At 38.6% G+C, this 16,502-nt stretch overlaps 1 protein-coding gene across 1 annotated transcript in view; it reads right to left on the reverse strand.

Moving 5' to 3' along the window:
• LRRK2 (leucine rich repeat kinase 2) overlaps positions 1-16,502 on the reverse strand; it is a 122,080-nt gene that overhangs the window by 47,891 nt on the left and 57,687 nt on the right. Inside the window, exons 15-27 of the mRNA XM_026648909.1 lie at positions 15,411-15,555; positions 15,130-15,269; positions 12,807-12,935; positions 12,543-12,713; positions 11,581-11,839; positions 11,143-11,331; positions 8,601-8,719; positions 7,966-8,032; positions 6,082-6,302; positions 4,434-4,684; positions 2,899-3,047; positions 1,674-1,767; positions 608-651 (exon numbers count right to left, since the gene is read on the reverse strand). Of these exons, the coding sequence (XP_026504694.1) occupies positions 608-651; positions 1,674-1,767; positions 2,899-3,047; positions 4,434-4,684; positions 6,082-6,302; positions 7,966-8,032; positions 8,601-8,719; positions 11,143-11,331; positions 11,581-11,839; positions 12,543-12,713; positions 12,807-12,935; positions 15,130-15,269; positions 15,411-15,555 (1,978 nt within the window). The remainder of the gene's footprint in view (positions 1-607; positions 652-1,673; positions 1,768-2,898; positions 3,048-4,433; positions 4,685-6,081; positions 6,303-7,965; positions 8,033-8,600; positions 8,720-11,142; positions 11,332-11,580; positions 11,840-12,542; positions 12,714-12,806; positions 12,936-15,129; positions 15,270-15,410; positions 15,556-16,502) is intronic.

Consider the following 16,502-nt stretch of genomic DNA (forward strand, 5'->3'; position numbering starts at 1 on the left):
ACAAAGCTTGAGAGCTGCATCTCCTTCAATAAGTTTATTAAGTTTTAGGGCTGTCGATTAATCGCAGTTAACTCCCACGATTAACTCAAAAAAATTAATCATGATTAATCACAGTTTTAAATCAAAATGATAAACAATAGAATACCAATTGAAATGTATTAAATTTTTGGATGTTTTTCTACATTTTCAAATATATTGATTTAAATTACAACACAGAATACAAAGTGTACAGTGCTCACTTTATATTATTTTTTATTACAAATATTTGCACTGTAAAAATGATTAAAAAAATAGTATTTTTCAATTCACCTCATACAAGTACTGTAGTGTAGTGCAATCTCTTTATCGTGAAAGTGCAACTTACAAATGTAGATTTTTTTTTGTTACATAACTGCACTCAAAAGCAAAACTATGTAAAACTTTAGAGCCTACATGTCCACTCAGTCCTACTTCTTGTTCAGCCAATTGCAAAGACAAAACAAGTTTGCTTACATTTATGGGGGATAATGCTGCCCGCTTCTTATTTACAGTGTCACCTGAAAGTGAGAACAGGTGTTCGCATGGCACTTTTGTAGCTGACATCGCAAGGTATTTACGTTCTAGATACTTCTATAGAAGTAGCTGGAGTCAATATGTAACCAGTAGCGGACACTGGAAGGAGTAACAGGAGGGGACCACAGAGATATTGGATACATAGGAGAGGGGGGTGGAGCTGCAGTGCCAGAACCAGAAGTGGTAGGAGGGAGCTGCCACATGAGGGATGAATAGAAGAGCAATACTGGTGCCTAAGAAGTGACTTGAAAAAGTGGGTTGGAGAGTAGTGCTGAGGCTCGGAGGATAGCAAGAGGAAGTGGGCGAGTAAACCTCTCTGGAGCTTGGAAAGGTGGTGGAAAGGAATGGGAGTGGCAATGGAAAGGAGCAAGTGCATGAATAATGTTGAGTGTGGGAGGTGTTGCTAGGCCATTTTAAAAATAGTTAACATATTAAAAAACAGCCTCATGGGTCTGGACTGAGTATTCGTTACATCCCTAGTATTAATGTGGTTGCAATTAAAGGATGGCCAAAATAATGCACTTGGCACAATGTGCTAAAATTTAACACAGCTGTAGCAAACTTAATAGGGCTAGTTTTCACATGAATAATGCTTTGAAGGAACAGCATAATTTGAGACAAATGCAGCTCTAACCCAATTCAACTTAGGGGGCATATGCAGTGTTATTCTTTGAGAAGGAACTTATCATAGACATTTGGGAAGGGAGCCACTGGACTCAGCTGCCTTGTGTAAAATGATGAAGTTCCAAGACTTAATGAAAAGAGAAATTGCCAATATCCTTTTTAACCTTCTTTGCACCAGAAAAAACAAATTGGTTCTAACTCTGGACGCAAAAATGGGCAGCTTCAGCATTCCTAAAAACATCTTTTAGTTTACAAAAAAGAGAGGTTCATAGTTTGGAACTACCTAGGGGATTCAGGCTTTCTGTAGTTATTGAAGAAAAAGTGACCTACTCTAGCTTGAGTAAATGGTCACCATGTTTTAGATTTAGACTTTTTAGCATGATTTGTTGAAAACGCTGAGTAGAAACATGCTGTATTTTCTGCTTAATAATGGCCATTCCACTAGGTTTTCCTTCACAGAGGACACAACATTGGCCTTAACAGGTGAAATAACTTACTGTGGAAGAAGAAGAATCGCTTCTGGAATACTGACAAAATGATTTTGAGATAATTTTAAATTTGTTATGCTAGATGGCAAGTTAGGTAGGGTATCTAAAATAGAAAAGAAACTGAATTATTTCCTTTAGGCATCATTTTTCAGCACTTTTTACCTTAGTTTATAAAGCTGTCATTTTCTAAAATTAGAGATACATTGTGAGGCTAGTTTCCAAACACTGGTATCTGTTTCTATTTTTTGGTGCTCAAATTGGCACTTGGAGGAGTAAATAACCATTTTAATCACCCAAGTGTTGACTTGAGCTCCAAAGACAGGATTTGGATTTTCTTTTTCAGGAACTCCCATTTGAAAAGTGAGCTCCCAATTTGAAGAGTTTAGAGGAGAATTAAAGTACCTGTTTTCTCCAAATATTTCTACATTTTTTTTTAACTTTTATTAGACACTATATTTAATTTCATATTGTTATCCAACATTGAAATATTCTTATTTACATTTTGCTGTGTTACTAATACTATATATGCTTGTCATTCCAACAATGTAGTAAAATACCATATGTACATAAAAGATTGCTTAAAACTTCATTTACATAACAGCTACCTTCTGAAAGACTGAGAAACTAGATTATAAGCATGTGCAAAATAAAAAATTCTATATGTTGGATAGACGTAAGAAATTCTAATAATAATTTAAGAACTTCTATAAATTCATTAGGGCAGGTGATTCATTTATTACAGTTTCTCAAATTAGTTGTTAATTTTTTGTATAAAATGTTTTAAGACATTGAATCTTACTCTGTATTGCTTAGTCAGATGACAGTATCAGGAGAAATCTATGCAGACACTCACTAACCTCACTTAAATCAGTGTAAATTTAAATAAATGGAGTTATATGATGTAAAATTGGCACGAGAAAAGAATCAAGTCCAAGTTACTATTTATCAACAATTACCGCACCTCAGTACCTGAGATGCAACAATTATTTCCTATGGAAAGCACAGGGAAATAGTATTGTATATGTGATAACTGTTGTGGTAAACTGTGGCTAATGGATATAGTGTGGTAACTATTGATGAATGTTTAGGAGGCTAATACTGTATATTAGACCTTGCTGTTTTTCAAGCAGTCTTTACATTAACTGTTCTGCTTTGCCTTGTCCCTATCTGGACTATACCACGTATCATCTAAACCTCTCTCATTCTTTTTTTTAGCAACTCCTAGAATACTTACCAAGTAAATTCATCCTGGCACTAAATAGCTCCAATTTTGTGCACTCCTTGAGAAAATTAACAGCCAAGGATGAAATATTGTTCTTACTAATGTTTAAAACTTTCAGTTCCTTCAAGCATATGGGTGAACATATACCTGAGATTTTGTTTCTAAGATAAAGGAAAACAAATATTAGAAGTGTTATACAAAACTACTTGCTAAAAAAAAAAAAAAAAAAAAAAGGAAAGTTAGAGTATGGACCTGATTTTGCTGTCTTTACTTATGCGAACAGAAACTGAAAATAGTATTACCTGAGTAAGGACTGATGGATCAGGATTGATATTTATCCGCAATACCAGTGCATATGACAATGTGAATACCTCATCATATGTATTTATTCACTTTATCATTAAAATGTTAGCATGTGCAATAAAGTATCATTTTCTGATCACATTAAAGGTCCAATCCTTCAAGCACGTGATTAACTTTAAGTAAGGGTATGTCTACACCGCAATTAAAAACCCGTAGCTTGCCCGTGCCAACTGACTCAGGCTCGCAGGGCTCAGGCCAAGTGACTGTTTACTTGCAGTATAGACATTCAGGCTTCCCTTTAACTTGAGCCCCACGAGCCCAAGACAGCTGGCACGGGCCAGCTGCGGGTGTCTAATTGCAGTGTAGACATACCCTATGTGAGCAGTTCCACTGACTTAATATGTATTTGCAGGATTGCAACCTAAAGAGCATCTGTCAATTTAAAAGAAATAGGTAACATGGACATGGACAGACAAGGAGAATACAGATAGTTCTAAGATTAATATATGATATTACAATGCATGTATTCTAGAAGAAAGAACAAGGGAAACAGAGAGAGAGTTAAAGATTTTCAATGTGAAATATAAACTAAGATGTTAGATTTCAGAGTAGCAGCCGTGTTAGTCTGTATCCGCAAAAAGAACAGGAGTACTTGTGACACCTTAGAGACTAACGAATTTATTTGAGCAGAAGCTTTCGTGGGCTACTAACCCACTACTTCGGATGCATAGAATGGAACATATATTGAGGAGATATATATATACACATACAGAGAGCATGAAAAAGTGGGAGTTGTCTTACCAACTCTGAGAGGCCAATTAAGTAAGAGGAAAAAAAAACGTTTGAAGTGATAATCAAGATATTCTATGCATCTGAAGTAGTGGGCTGTAGCCCACGAAAGTTTCTGCTCAAATAAATTTGTTAGTCTCTAAGGTGCCACAAGTACTCCTGTTCTTTTTAAGATGTTAGAGATATTTGGGAATGAGAGGAATAGCAAAAACCTCTCCACCATGGTGATATTAGAAACATGAACTCATCTAATGAAAAATAATAAAAATGAAGAAAAGGAATGGAAACCTGGATTCTGCATGTCTTGCTTTTGTGAATTTAATTAATTACTAGAACACATTTTTGATCAGAAAATAATTTACATTCAGTAACACTGATTATTCTGGATGAAATAAACTGATTATTTCCTGCAATTTTTGTTAAACAGTAATCAAAGAAACTGGCACTATTCTTACCCTTCTAGCATTAGCTGTTCTAGGTTTTCTGCAATATCCGCAAGAAATTTAGGAATGCACGACAGTTGATTGTATGATAGATTAAGCTGCTTCAGAGTTGGGCATTTGGTATGTGGATCCAAAGCTAAGGAAGGGCCAATGTCATTCCGAGAGATATCAAGGTTTGCAATATAATTCATTTTCAGTAAATAAGTAGGAAAAGATGCAAACCGGTTACTGTGCAAATCCAAGTAAGTCAAACATTTCAAAGTCTGAAAGAAAAGGAGAATTTCTTTTTAAAAAGTACAACATGTAGATACGAATTTCTAATTTTTAAACTAAATTAATATTTTAGGCAATTACTTCATATTTATTTTATTTATCCTATCAAGTAAAATGAGAGAAAATGGTAATTATTATATAATATTATATCAGTAAAATAAAGAGGATGTGCATGCATGCTGTAATAAAACTAACTAGTACAATTACACACAGCCTTTAGCACAGTGGTCTCCAACCTTTTTACGCCCAAGATCACTTTTTGAATTAAGGGCAACCCATGATCTACTCTGCCCCTTCCCTGAGGCCCCACCCCTTCCCCAAAGCCCCGCCCCACTCACTCCATCCCTCCCTTTCTCCGTCACTTGCTCTCCCCCACCCTCACTCACTTTCACCAGGCTGGGGTAGGGGGTTGGGGTTTGGGAGGGGGTACGGGCTCTGGGCTGGGGCTGAGGGGTTTGCAGCGTGGGAGGGGGTTCTGGGGTGAGCCTGGGGCAGGGGGTTGGGGTGCAGGAGGGGGTACAGGGTGCTAGCTCTGGGAGGGGGGTCAGGGCTGGGGCAGAGTGTTGGGGTGCGGGGTAGTATGAGGTGCTGGTTCTGGGAGGGGGCTCAGGGCTGAGGCTTGGGGTTCAGGAGGGGGGGGTCGGGATGTAGGCTCTGGGAGGAGGCTCAGGGCTGGGGGTTGGGGACTTACTTCTGGCGGCTCCCGGTTGGCGGTGTAGTGTTGCTGTTGCTAAGGCAGACTCCCTGCCTAGCCTGGCCCCATGCCGCTCCTGGAAGGGGCCAACACACCCTTGCGGGGATGTGGGTGGGCGGCACGTGGCTCCGCGCACTGTCCCTCTCTGCAAGCACCGCCCCCGCATCTCCCATTGGTCACAGCCCTGTTCCTGGCCAATGCAGGGGCAGTGCTGAGGGAGACCCCTGCCCCCACGCTCCCGGGGCTGTGCTGGCCACTTCCGGGAGCGGCATGGGGCCGGGCTAGGCAGGGAGCCTATCTTAGCGGCAGCCTCGCTGTTCCGCCAGAGATCGCGATCGCCTGGGAGATCCTCTAGGATCGACCAGTCGATTGCAATCAATGGGTTGGTGACCACTGCTTTAGCACATAAGTAGCATATGCAGTTCTGATTTTCATTTACATAATGCAATCATGTAAACTATCTGTAACATATACTTCCCAATCTGACCCTCTCCAGTAAGTATATGCCAGAAACTACCTGAGCATGTCTGCACAACTAACTGGTTAACAGCACATTCAATTACTGCATGAAAATTGTACACATGCAAATTAGGGAAGCGAATGTACACATGTAGGCACATTGATGACAATCTGGTCTTTCATCTTAAAAGAACTGATAATTTTCTTGCATTATGTAAAATGACATAAAATTACTTCACACAGTTGTTCTGGAATGCTTGTGAGTGCATTTTGGTGCAGCTCTAATTTCTCAAGACGTTCCAAGTGACCAGTTAAGCAGCAGTTCTGACTGATGGCATCTATATTCTCCAGCTCATTTGATGAAAGATCTAATGACTTAATATAGTCTTTCTCAGAGACCAATGAAGACAAACTGTCTGATCGTTTTAAAAGCGATTGGAATTTTGAGATCCCTTCTATTAAAACAAAAACATAAGCATTCATGTTCACAGGTAAAACATACAACAATTTAATAACACAATTTCACTGATCTCTGAATTACAATTCACAGAATTTGAGGTCTAACGCTGCACCCAATGAAGGCAATGGCTGTTTAGATATTGGCTGAAATGGGAGCCAATGAGGACTTCTGTTAAGAAGCTGCAATTCAAATTCCCATAGGGTTCTATAGGGAGTAGAGGTATACTTGTGTTCTACATAATACAAATAGCTTTAAAAATGCTTCTTAGGGCAGTCGTGAATGTACATTATTATACATAATCTTACAGAAATTCTTTGTAAAGCTGAAGAGAAAAGTGCTTTACTGTATAAGCAACATTTGTACTGTTTTATTAAAGTTTAAAGTATTAGGAGTAATTTTTCTAAATAAAATTTTTGGAAAACTTACCCCTAATTTTTCAAACTTGAATAGAACAGTGCCAATGTTGCTTAGACAGTTTACTTCAACGGATTACTGATTACAGTTATCCACAAAAAATGTTAAAAACTGGAAAATCTTATGTATTTTTACATAGAATCATAGAATATCAGGGTTGGAAGGGACCTCAAGAGGTCATCTAGTCCAACCCCCTGCTCAAAGCAGGACCAATTCCCAACTAAATCATCCCAGCCAGGGCTTTGTCAAGCCAGGCCTTAAAAACCTCCAAGGAAGGAGACTCCACCACCTCCCTAGGTAATGCATTCCAGTGCTTCACCACCCTCCTAGTGAAACAGTGTTTCCTAATATCCAACCTGGACCTCCCCCACTGCAACTTGAGACCATTGCTCCTTGTTCTGTCATCTGCCACCACTGAGAACAGCCGAGCTTCATCCTCTTTGGAACCCCCCTTCAGGTAGTTGAAGGCTGCTATCAAATCCCCCCTCATTCTTCTCTTCTGGAGACTAAACAATCCCAGTTCCCTCAGCCTCTCCTCCTAAGTCATGTGCTCCAGACCCCTAATCATTTTTGTTGCCCTCCGCTGGACTCTTTCCAATATTTCCACATCTTTCTTGTAGTGTGGGGCCCAAAACTGGACACAGTATTCCAGATGAGGCCTCACCAATGTCGAATAAAGGGGAACGATCACGTTCCTCGATCTGCTGGCAATGCCCCTACTTATACAGCCCAAAATGCCGTTAGCCTTCTTGGCAACAAGAGCACACTGTTGACTCATATCCAGCTTCTCGTCCACTGTGACCCCTTTTCTGCAGAACTGCTACCTAGCCATTCGGTCCCTAGTCTGTAGCAGTGCATGGGATTCTTCCGTCCTAAGTGCAGGACTCTGCACTTATCCTTGTTGAACCTCATCAGGTTTTTTTTGGCCCAATCCTCTAATTTGTCTAGGTCCCTCTGTATCCGATCCCTACCCTCTAGTGTATCTACCACGCCTCCTAGTTTAGTGTCATCTGCAAACTTGCTGAAAGTGCAGTCCACACCATCCTCCAGATCATTAATAAAGATATTAAACAAAACCGGCCCCAGGACCGACCCTTGGGGCACTCCGCTTGAAACCAGCTGCCAACTAGACATGGAGCCATTGATCACTACCCGTTGAGCCCGACGATCTAGCCAGCTTTCTATCCACCTTACAGTCCATTCATCCAGCCCATACTTCTTTAATTTCTTTACATCTGACTTACTGTGAGATTCATCTGAATACAATCTTCTTCTTTGCTTCACTAATGGTTCATGATCTGAACCAGGTCCCTGGTAAATTCCAAAACAGAACAAAAAACAACATCTGTAATATTTTTACATCTCTAAAAATGTATGAATTGGTTTAACTTTCTTTTTATAGCAATCTGCAAGTCATCCACACAGTAATTCAAAAAGATGAAAATTTTAACCTTAAAATCTAACAAAAAGTAACTTACTTACTGTTTAAGAATTACTGACTTGTAATACAAAACAAGAATAGATTTCAAGTATAATGAAATTTACAGGCTACTTTTCTTTGGCAACATAAAAATGACAGTTAGTTTAAAAAATATGATCTGAAGTTTAAATAGTTCTCGTTAGATCAGAATGGCTATTTGTACTGTTTGTCATAGGCAGTTCATAATCATTTGCTGAAATAAAATGCTATCTATAGCAGCACTCTATTTAGATGGGAGCACAGTCATCACACAGTTATGGAATATTTTATAAGGTACTAAATGGTGTATTGGTGACCACCAGTCATTTCTTGATATTTTATCATTAATAATAGTTTTCCATCAGGCAACATATATAATGGATTTAGGGAGGTTTATAGTGAATAAATTACTTATCTTACCAGAGAACTGGAATGCCTTTGTGTAGTAGGAGAATATCTTTGGAAGGGTGGATCTTTGTACAGATCAGTAACTGCAATGGAGTTGGATTTCTTTTTCATCAGAAATGAACCTTCACTCCCTATTACAAAGTGAGGACATAGAGCTACAGAAAATTCAACCAAATAATACACATATCAACGTAAACTGTAATGCGGTATTTCCAGCACATTAATAATAGCAGGAATTGACAGGCTAATTCAATATGCAATATGTAAAGAACATACTCTAGAGTATATGTACTGTCCTAATTTAACAAGCTCCAGATATGAACTTTAGTTTGCTAGGTCATTCCTTTTGCATTCACGCTAACAGGATTTTCAGAAATATAGAGCTGTGATACTTAAGTTAGCTTTAAAAATATATCCTCGTCTGCTTGGAAGAAGGAGAGCTCTGAGCCGTACAGGCAAACATGCTGTTGAGGGGAGCTTCAGACTTGTGGCTTCAGCATTTCTTAGAACAAATTGCTCCATCAGCCATTAGAGGCCACTATAGTGGCTGCTGTTGAGTAATCTATAGTTGCCTGCCCTCCTTCCTCCTGCAGTTCTATCCTCCTCTTGCTGGCTCCTCTTCTGCTCTTTGCCTATGCTGTCCTATAGAGCAGAGTGGCAGCACTTGAAGCTGGGAGGGAAGGAAGGGAGGTGCCTTCTGAGTACCCCCTTCTCTTGGACGGGAAGGAGAGGAAGAGTGGAGTCCCCTCAACTCACCACCACTGCATGAGAGGGTAAAAGAAAAAAAGGCATCTGGCCCCTTTTGGCCTTCGGATGAGAAGGTGAGAGATGGTGGGAGGGTGAATGGGATGAACAAAAAAAGGTCCAATGGCTTTCTCAGCCCTGACTGGCAAAGGCAGGAGACAGAGAGACTCCTAAATTCCTTTAGATATTAAGAGAGAAGGATGGATGGGAAGCTCCTGGGTTTCTTCCCACCTTGGATGGAAAGTTACTCTACACAACAATATTTGGTGCTACTAGATACATTTTATATATTGATTCACATCTTATGCCACCACAATACAAAATGTTAATACAAATAATAATTAATGGTATTATGAATATAAATTCTCCCTCCCATCATTGTTTAATGGCAAATGTCTGAGTGTTTTGGTGGCTTCTGTGGTTTCGTATATCTGGGCCCCATTCAGTCTTATTCTCTCTTATCTGCTGGACGTGTGAAGTGGAGGTAGGAGATCTGTGTGCCTCATACTCATTCGTTGTGGAGGAGGAGACAGGCCTCTAAAATCCTAAGACCACCCCGTTGGAAAAATTCATGTTGTTCACCACAATTTACAAATGAATACCAGTTTTGCTATATGGGGCAACTAACAGTATCTACTAGCATACATACTTCTGGAAAACAATGCTACAGTAATGAAAAATGATGTCGAATGATGCAATAGAAAAAAACAAAATAGATAACAAAAATATCAACAAGTCAGACTTTTCTGATTCCACAAAGATGTTAAAATTCTAATTCTTGAGCAATGGTTTTAGTTTTCCAAGATTTTCAAAAAATAACACTGGCATTAATGCAAAAAATCTGATTGTCTAGCCAATTTTATTAGTCACTGAATGCAATGCAAAAATTCTGTTGTAACTATTTAATGACATTAACATTTACTATAATTACTGCCGGGAAAGATTGTATGTTGAAGATGCATCCCTGGAATTTAAGTTAAGTTTTCTGAAGATGTGATAAAGACTTTTTTTTATAGAGAAGGTTAGGGTTCTTCTCTTTTACAGAGAAGTGAGGTATCTTTTATTGGACAAACTTCTATTGGTGAAAAAGACAAGCTTTTGAGCTACACAGAGCTTTTCTTCAGGTCTGGAAAAGGTACTCAGAGTGTCACAGCTAAATACAGGGTGGAATAAATTGTTTAGCATAAGTAGTGAACACATATTCTAAGAGACCATTTGAGGTGAAGTGGCCATTAACACTTCTCCAGTTATAAGACAAAAAAGAGTAATAAGCTGTAATAATAAAGACATTGGATTTATGGCTTAAGACCACGATTTTTAGTGTCTAGCAAAAAGTTATAAAATTAAGCTCCTAGGCTCATCTTTTGAAGATGTTCTGCAGGTTCTTTGAGGATGAGGACTGATAGGTCAGATATAAATTGACTGTTTTATGAAAAGGTGTTTTCTCCCAAGTGATATGATGTTTTAGTCCTTTATTGTTTTTCAGTGTGAGTTCATTTGAGCCAATGAAATGATAGAAAATAAATTAAGTGAATAACCTAAAATCTAAGAACTTTAGTTTTGTGTTTTGAAGACACATACATTTACCTGCCACTGTTTTCCACATATACACAAAGGCTTATATAAAAATATCCTACAGTTATACACAAAGTGTTCTACCTTAAAACAAATAAATTGGGGTATATACTTTATTACTTTTTATTTATTACTTTATGGTCCAATAGTTGCCAAAATACTTTAAATTGAATTTTCATCCCAAATTCTAGACCAGCATTGTGAAGAGGAGATAAAATTGCTAGAGTATATGTACCTTCACTATCGATGTCATCACTCAAGCGAAAAACACTGTCTACTAATGGCTCAGGCATGAATATCCAATCATCACTTTTATCCAGTACATCTTCAGAGAAAGTTACATCAGAACTGGATCTTGATCGGTCTTCTGAAAAAGTCTTCATTTGGTACCTAAGCACCATTCTTGCCAATGCAGAACCTGCATCTAAGACACCAATAAAGTGGCATGTTCTTCAGTAAATTCATGAAGATTAAAATTACTATAAAGACTTGATTTTTTATTTTTAAAGTTTAGGGGCCATTTCAGAACCAAGAGGGCTATGCTGATTTACACAACCCATGTAACAGGCTCTCTAACACTGTATTTCAATTTTAAAACTCTTTCTGAAGGTTTGTAAAACATCATTAGGAGGGTTTATCACATTTTAATATAACAAATTCTATATACACTTACTTGTTTGTTTTCTTATAGGAGTAAGTTTATTTGGGAACAAAGGGCTGAGCCAGGAAGGTTCAATTCTCCCCATACAAAATCCTCCAAGACATATACTGCTGTTGGCTACATCCAGGCTAAGCTTCCTTAAGAGCAAGCTGATGATCTGGCTATCTCCTTTCTTTATGCTGACTGTTAAAGCACTCCGAACATCCTGCTCTCGAGCACCACTAGTTAATAGCAGTTCCACCAGCTTAGGATTGCTTCCTTTCTCACAAACCTATTACAGAAGAAATGAATAAAATGTGTGTAAAACAGGAGCTTAGATTTTAACAAGAGTTGTTTCAACTACTGTTTCTCCATATTCTCAGCATGGTGTCCTGGGATGAACTGGAATACAGAATTTCCTAAACATCAAGGCTGAGATTTCTAAAACTGCCTAAGTGAAGTTGATCAAGCCCCCTAGGCGGCTTTAGCCTACTTGTGTAATGGAGACCTCCAAAACATGTGGCAAACGCCAGGTATTTTGGCACGAGTACACATAAGTGGTTGGTTATACCAATGAAAGTGATGAATAATTTGTGATTTGCTTGCTGCAATCTGAAGTCAACGGTGTGACGCTTCTTGGGATACCCAGGATTGAGAGTTCCCTTTTTACCCTCATGCCTCCTGAAAGAGGGAGACTTGCTTGTGCTTAACTGAGCGTCAGCTCTCTGACACTTCTGGTCAGTTAGCCCAACAACTTATCTCCTCTGGGCTATGCCAGCCCTTACTATGCCTTGCAGGCTAACACTAGGTGTACCTCAGTCATCAAGCCCCTTTGAAGCTTTTCCCTGCAGGATGCTCAGAACACTGCAGGATTGGGTCTAATGATAGTTAATCTTGCACACACACACACACACACACGCACACGCACACTAAAATCATCCAAAAAAGTGACATCTTTCAAACCAATATAACGATCTATATTTTTAAGAACCTACCTGATAGATTAAAGAGCTCGTCTTTGTGTTCTTATTAACATCAGCTCCCAGTAAAAGTAAACATTCAGCCATAATGCTATTGTACTCAGCACATGCTTTCTCCAGCATCATGTTTTTTAAATCATCATTGTTGGCTATTTTAGCGAAGCATTTACAGCACATGCTTTGAAACTGAATGGGAAGAGAAATAATTGAAATGAAGGTAGCAAACTTCAGAACATTTCAGAACATCTGGATGTGGAGTGATTGAAAGAGAGAAGATACCTGCTGGTCTCTTTGTTCAGTGAAACACATGGACATTTGATAAAAAATGACTGTGTCAAATGATTCATATATCAGCAGCTTTGCAAAACAAGGTGACAAGTCAATGATTGTCAAGATCATGTGAAATCCCTACAAATAATAAAATGATGTGATCAACAACAAATGTACATTTAAAAAATATCAAATTTTAAAATGATGGAAGTCGGATAACGTGTTACAGAATTAACGAAAATAAATTTATTAGTAAAATAGATATACTCTTTTGGTATCTTTTGTTTTGGTTTTTAGACATGTAATCATATTGGACTGCAAGGTGGATCAGAACATAGCAGAAGGTCTGAGCATCGAACCACTTTTAGTCTTAAGAGTATTTCTACACCGTAGTCAGGAGGTCTGATTAAGCCATGCACGAGCATACCCGGAGCAGCACTGATCAAGCTAGTTTTCTAAAAATAGCAACAAAACTGGTGGTGCGGGTGACTGCACAGATTAGCTGCATGAGCATGTACCCAAGGTCCTGGACGGCCTTGCACTTGGTTAGCTAACCCATGCTGCTGCCTGTGCTTCACTGCTATTTTTAGTGAGCTAGCTAGATCAAAGCTAGCTTTGGCATGCCGAGATGTGCTTCAATCACACCTCCCTACTGCCGTGTACATATACCCTCAGCTGCAGTTTAGTCTCGGTTAGTTTGACTTACTTATGTAAGTTAGTGGCAGCTATTGGTTGATGTTTTGAAAAACTAGCATTGGGCCTGGTCCATTACCAGGTCCACTGTTATAAACTGAAATTACCTAACTTTATGTAAAAATAAATAAAACATTGTCAACATTTTAGGCCCAGCATTTAAATTCACTGAAACACTACTTTTGCTGAAAACCTTAATTTCCAAATTACCCCTAGATGTATACATATTCTCCCTCCAAACTATCATTCATAGATATAAGAAAGAAAATAAAACAGAACATAATTTGAATTAATTCTTAGCATGAACAAAGTTATACATGTCTTCATAGGTTGAGATAGTACACAGGAGAGAAAAAAGGAAGACCTTTCCCTTCCCTTTTGCATTCTCAGTGCAAGGGACAGACACAATGACAGATCCTGTGCTCAGAAATAGCAAGACTGCTTCTTACTAATGCCCAGAGGACACAAGTTACCCCATATGGGGTGGGTGAAGATGCCCCCTATCAGATACTGAAGTGTTCACACCATACAGCCTGCATGCCTGCTCCATAATGTTCAGTTTGAAACACCAGTTTGCTAAAATACTTATAGTAAATCTAGAAATTAAAGAGAAAAACCCAACAACTCTATTTGTAAAATGTGAGGCTATTAACTAGAAACGGGTAAACTGAGTGATAGACAAAAACCTGTGTTCAAAACTCATTGCGACTAAATATTATTTGAGTAATTTCCTCCCCCAAACATTATTTTTTTCACTTTTCCCCGTTTCTGTACTGGGCACAAAGTTAAACCTGAAAGGGAAAAGCCAAAAATCTGTGAAAGAAGGCCATGGATATGATATTTCTAGTTTGAGCTGAAACAGAAGTAGTAGGACTCAGAAGAAAGTGACCTCACACAATGGCTTCATTCCACTAGAAAAATAAAGCGGATGACAAGCAGGGAAAGCCTCACATCTACAGGAGCCAGAAAAAAAACAAACTACGGGACTCATTGCCTGACAAAATAAAAACGAGTACCACCCTCACTGCATTCAAAACTATATGCAAAACCCATCTGTTCAATAAACTGTCCCACGACAACCTTCTCAAGTACAACAGCATTCATACACTTCGATATTTTTTTTAAAAATCTCATCAATAACTTTAAGCTTGTTGCTGATGCCAGGGCTGAAAGACACATATTTTGTGTTTATTTTTCATAAAAGGTGCTCAGATACAACTATGATGGGTACATTATAAAATGATGATTGATAGAGTGACGGATTGTTATCAGGGGATTTCTATTCCAGTTTTGCAGACCACATAGGTTCAGGTAAGCATCTATACTTATGGATGCATATTCTGAACTGAATTCATGCCTTCTGAGACAGCTATCACTTTGGGAACCTCAACAGTTCGATTTAATTTTAAGTATTCACTTGCTCAGCTTCATAGTAATTCTATCATTATTTGTATTACTGTAGTAACTAAGAGCCTTAGTCATAGGACATGTTCCCATTGTGCTAGGCACTGTACAAACACACACACAAAAATCAGAAACAGATATTTCAAATTTACATATCAAATAAAGTTTTTAAAAATAAACCTGTTCCCATTTTCTTTCATTCATTCTCATCTTTACACTCAAACATATCACATACGTGTATCTGTATTTCAACGACCTCCTTAAATCGTCGTAAAGTGGAAACCAGAACTGTTGCCAGCACATGCATAGATGCGATACACAAACTCTTTCTTGTAATCAAAGATCCTAGAAGACTCAAACCTAAGCACTGTATTTCTAGAAAAAGAGATTATTAATATTAATTACTGGTTCAGAATTAAAGAGACAAATTTAGTATGTTACATTTATAATATGATGTAAAGATACATAGGCTATTACAAGATTCACATTTAAGTAACAAGACATCTTCCTATGTACCTCGATCATCTGGATACATCTGTAGTGTGTGAAGTACAGTGTCTGTGGCTCCTTGTTGGGATAACATTTGTAGTGCACCAGAACACTCCACTACAGAAGAAAGTATTTTTAATCCACATTTCTGAATGCCAGGATTTCCAATAAACTAAAAGAGAAATTAATACAAAATAAGGTCAGATTTTTTCTCTGCTACTCAATGTGATAAGGAAAGTTGCTTGTGAGTTTTTTTCTCAAAAGGTGTAAAATTTTAGCTGTTACGAAAGTAATCATTGCATTTAAATTTGCACAAACCTTTCCATTATATCCGCTGTTTTATCTTTTCATAACTTTCCACAATATTCAGCTTTCAGGCTGAAATCTTGTAAAGGTGAATATTTTTTGAAAGTTAGAGCAAAAACTATTCAGTCATTTTGAGTATAAGAAGAGCAAAAAAATGCACTTTCCCCATTGTCAAAAAAACAAAACAAAAACCAAGCCTCTGTGAAACACAAGACAATCCTCACCCACCTTAGTGGTTTCTGAGATTCCTTGCCCCTTCTCTGGGCTCTCCTCTGGGACACATTTCTCTCTGCTCCCTAGAGCCGGTTTTATCTCTGGTTCAGCTGCAACCTGCTTGCAGCTAACAACCTGAACAATTCTCTCCCTGGCACGCATTACACCACTATCCCTTTCTGATGTGGTGTTGCCTCCAGCTGCAGTGCAGGGGTTGGTCTCAACCACTCTCCCACCGGAAGCATGTGTCTTCTCCCTGCTGCAGAAGAATCAAGGAGAGACTCTCCCATTCTCTCAGCAGTTCCTGAGACCTTACCCTTTCCCTCGGGGGTCCCAACATAACACTCCCTGCTGCTGCAGGCAAATACTTTAACCTGAGCTACATGGAAAAAATCATTACCAAGGAGCAGGTCGAATAGGAGGTGTTCCATTACCCACACAGTCAAAATACTTTCCAAACCTTACTAAACCACATGGATTTTAGCTAGTGGTATGAGGAATCTGTTTTCCCACACCCCCACAATCTCTGCCATTTGGCCAGACAACATACTGGCCTTTGGAACCACACTCTGCTTAATCAGAGAGATCTGGGCCCCTGTA

The sequence above is a fragment of the Terrapene carolina genome, unplaced genomic scaffold, assembly GCF_002925995.2.
Source record: "Terrapene carolina triunguis isolate 2854851 unplaced genomic scaffold, T_m_triunguis-2.0 Scaffold68, whole genome shotgun sequence".
In the NCBI taxonomy this organism is placed as follows: Eukaryota; Metazoa; Chordata; order Testudines; family Emydidae; genus Terrapene; species Terrapene triunguis.